Below are 4,090 nucleotides of genomic sequence, written 5' to 3'. Positions count from 1 at the left end.
TCTCTCTCTCTCTCCTCTCTCTCTCTCTCTCTCTCTCTCTCTCTCTCTCTCTCTCTCTCTCTCTCTCTCTCTCTCTCTCTCTCTCTCTCTCTGTCTCTCTCTCTCTCTCTGTCTCTCTCTCTGTCTCTCTCTCTCTGTCTCTCTCTCTCTCTCTCTGTCTCTCTCTCTCTCTCCCTCTCTCTCTCTCTCTCTGTCTGTCTGTCTGTCTCTCTCTCTCTCTTTCTGTCTCTCTACCTCTACTCTTCTCTCACCACCATATTAGAGCTGCATATTGTTCAGTAGTTTGACTGACAGGTGATAGAGTTTTCTGACGTGTATGCAAGTTGATTTGTGTGTACTCCCCTAGTTGTGCTTGCGGGGGGTTGAGCTCTGGCTCCCTGGTCCCGCCTCGGTAAGCTCCTCTGCCCCTCCACCTCCCACTGGCAGTATGGATCTCCCAGCCCTCAGTCCTGCGGACTCACTCCAAAATTTACGTAAATGCTATTTGCAATACGCCGCTCTCTCTCCGTATTTACAAACACGCAGCTATCTAGAGTGTGGTCCGTATTTACATACGGTGTTCCAGGGGGATGTGTTTCCAGCGTATTAAGCCATTCGTGTGAAATTAGTTTGTCGGTTGAAGGGACCCGAGTTGATGTTAATGCCTGACGATTTGAATTCCACTTCGACTCCCCGTTTTCTTTCTCTTTTGCATGCACCAATGAGGCGCCGGTTCGTTGGGTATGATGTAGCGTGTCGTATTAGAACCGTGGGTTCGAATCCGTGTGAGAGAGAGGAGAGAGAGAGAGAGAGAGAGAGAGAGAGAGAGAGAGAGAGAGAGAGAGAGAGAGAGAGAGAGAGAGAGAGAGAGAGAGAGAGAGAGAGAGAGAGAGAGAGGGAGAGAGAGAGAGAGAGAGAGAGAGAGAGAGAGAGAGAGAGAGAGAGAGAGAGAGAGAGAGAGAGAGAGAGAGAGAGAGAGAGAGGGAAAGAGAGAGGGAAAGAGAGAGAGAGAGAGAGAGAGAGAGAGAGAGAGAGAGAGAGAGAGAGAGAGAGAGAGAGAGAGAGAGAGAGAGAGAGAGAGAGAGAGAGAGAGAGAGAGAAGTTCAAAGGGATCAATATTGTCTGAATTTAAAAAGCCAAATTTATTGGCTTCGATTTTGTGGAGTTCAACACCATTGGCTCAAACATATGTGTTCCGAACACTTAACTCGAGTAAGCGTTCGAATTCCATTGTTTTCTAAAATAGTGAGTTATGAGCCCTGGTCGACCTCAAAATACCTCCCTAAAGAGCCCTCATTAAGCTATGAGTTGTGAGGTTGTTAAAGATTAGCTACCTGGAACAAAATGGTGCAAGTAGCACGGGCTATGGCGATCCCGTAGTGGAGTTATTGTGAGTTATGAGGTTTATGAGTAATGGGAGATCTGTGTACCTGTGCAATGTGCAAGTATTGTGCTTCTGGCACTGTGCCACAGAGACTGTGCACCCACGCCTGTGCATCACAAACGCTCATGTGCACAATCGTTCACACGATTTTAAAATGAAATATCTAGAGCCCAAACGTTCATGGGAACTGAATATATTTTAACCCTTACCAAATTTCTCAGACTTTTCCTGTTTCTATGTCGTTCAAACGGCGCCAAATTGTTCCAAATTTGGAACAATTTTTTAACAATTTTGGAACAATTTGGGACAAATTTGGGACAATTTTGGAACAATTTGGGACAATTTTGGAACAATTTGGGACAATTTTGGAACAATTTGGGACAATTTTGGAACAAATTTGGAACAATTTGGAAATAATTTGGAACAAATTTGGAACAATGTTGGAACAAATTTGGAAAAATTTTGGAACAAATTTGGAACAATTTGGAACAACGTGGAATAAATTTGGAACAAATTTGGAACAATTTGGAACAAATTTGGAACAATTTGGAACAAATTTGGGAAAATTTGGGACAATTTTGGAGCAATTTAGAACAAATTTGCAACAAATTTGGAATAAATTTATAACAAATTTGCAACAAATTTGGAATAAATTTAGAACAACTTGGAACAAATTTGGAATAAATTTAGAACAACTTGGAACAAATTTGGAACAACAATTGGAACTCTCAATATCGCCAAATTGTTCCAAATTTGACGTAAATGGACCAATTAACAATTCTGCGGACCTCTCAAGACCGCAGATTGTTTAAACAAAGACTCAAAGACCTCTAGGCCCCAAAATTGGACATGTTCTAGACATCACTGATCCACAGGGATTTAAAGTTGGGATTACAAGCACTCGTAATTACAATTTTTTTGAATTAGGGAACTGGACAGTAATATTTTTAAGTGCACTGGTAAAGTGAGATTTAGTCAAGTTTAAATTCTCGTGTTCCAGCAGACATCTGGGTGGATTTTCCAGCAGACATTTGGATGGTTTTCCAGCAGACATTTGGATGGTTTTCCAGCAGACATCTGGATGGTGTTCCAGCAGACATCTGGATGCTGTTCCAGCAGACATTTGGATGGTTTTCCAGCAGACATTTGGATGGTTTTCCAGCAGACATCTGGATGGTGTTCCAGCAGACATCTGGATGGTGTTCCAGCAGACATTTGGATGGTTTTCCAGCAGTCATTTGGATGGTGTTCCAGCAGACATTTGGATGGTTTTCCAGCAGACATCTGGATGGTGTTCCAGCACACATTTGGATGGTTTTCCAGCAGTCATTTGGATGGTTTTCCAGCAGTCATTTGGATGGTTTTCCAGCAGTCATTTGGATGGTTTTCCAGCAGACATTTGGATGGTTTTCCAGCAGTCATTTGGATGGTTTTCCAGCAGTCATTTGGATGGTTTTCCAGCACACATCTGGATGGTGTTCCAGCAGACATTTGGATGGTTTTCCAGCAGTCATTTGGATGGTTTTCCAGCAGACATTTGGATGGTTTTCCAGCAGTCATTTGGATGGTTTTCCAGCACACATCTGGATGGTGTTCCAGCAGACATTTGGATGGTTTTCCAGCAGACATCTGGATGGTGTTCCAGCAGACATTTGGATGGTTTTCCAGCAGACATCTGGATGGTGTTCCAGCAGACATTTGGATGGTTTTCCAGCAGACATTTGGATGGTTTTCCAGCAGTCATTTGGATGGTGTTCCAGCAGACATCTGGATGGTGTTCCAGCAGACATCTGGATGGTGTTCCAGCAGACATCTGGATGGTGTTCCAGCAGACATTTGGATGGTTTTCCAGCAGACATCTGGATGGTGTTCCAGCAGACATCTGGATGGAGTTCCAACAGACATTTGGTTGGAGTTCCAGCAGACATTTGGTTGGAGTTCCAGCAGACATTTAGATGGTTTTCCAGCAGACATTTGGATGATTTTTCCAGCAGACATCTGGATGGTTTTCCAGCAGACATCTGGATGGTTTTCCAGCAGACATTTGGTTGGTGTTCCAGCAGACATTTCAATGGTGTTCCAGCAGACATTTGGATGGTTTTCCAGCAGACATCTGGATGGATTTTCCAGCAGACATCTGGAGGGTTTCCAGCAGACATTTGGATGGTTTTCCAGCAGACATTTGGATGGTTTTCCAGCAGACATCTGGATGGTGTTCCAGCAGACATTTGGATGGTGTTCCAGCAGACATCTGGATGGTTTTCCAGCAGACATTTGGATGGTGTTCCAGCAGACATCTGGATGGGTTTTCCAGCAGACATTTGGATGGTATTCCAGCAGACATTTGGATGGTTTTCCCAGCAGACATCTGGATGGTGAACTGCTTCGTGAATCTGGACCCAGGTTCGTAAGTACTTGCGTAACTGTTTCGTGAATCTGGCCCCAGGTTCGTAAGTACTTGCGTAGCTGCTTCGTGAACCTGGCCCCAGGTTCGTAAGTGCTTGCGTAACTGTTTCGTGAATCTGGACCCAGGTTCGTAAGTGCTTGTGTAACTGTTTCGTGAATCTGGCCCCAGGTTCGTAAGTGCTTGCGTAACTGCTTCGTGAATCTGTCCCCCAGGTTAGTAAGTGCTTGCTTAACTGCATCGTGAATCTGGCCCCAGGTTCGTAAGTGCTTGTGTAACTGCTTCGTGAATCTAGTCCCAGGTGCGTTAGTGCTTGTGTAACT

The 4,090-nt window shown here is 44.4% G+C and overlaps 1 protein-coding gene across 1 annotated transcript; it reads right to left on the bottom strand.

The window, feature by feature from the left end:
- Nucleotides 1-2,919: 2,919 nt before the first annotated feature.
- On the bottom strand, nt 2,920-3,684 carry LOC138364212 (sarafotoxin-like). The gene has a single exon (XM_069323538.1). It carries the CDS (start codon nt 3,682-3,684, stop codon nt 2,920-2,922), a length of 765 nt encoding a protein of 254 aa, XP_069179639.1.
- Nucleotides 3,685-4,090: the final 406 nt, after the last annotated feature.

The sequence above is a fragment of the Procambarus clarkii genome, chromosome 12, assembly GCF_040958095.1.
Source record: "Procambarus clarkii isolate CNS0578487 chromosome 12, FALCON_Pclarkii_2.0, whole genome shotgun sequence".
NCBI classification, from domain to species: domain Eukaryota; kingdom Metazoa; phylum Arthropoda; class Malacostraca; order Decapoda; family Cambaridae; genus Procambarus; species Procambarus clarkii.
Note: the sequence above shows the minus strand (reverse complement) of the source record. Positions and strands in the feature narration are given on the sequence as shown.

Excerpts from the sequence above, each read along its gene's own strand:
- LOC138364212 (XM_069323538.1), bottom strand. The coding sequence starts at position 3,684 with ATGTCTGCTGGAAAACCCATCCAGATGTCTGCTGGAACACCATCCAAA.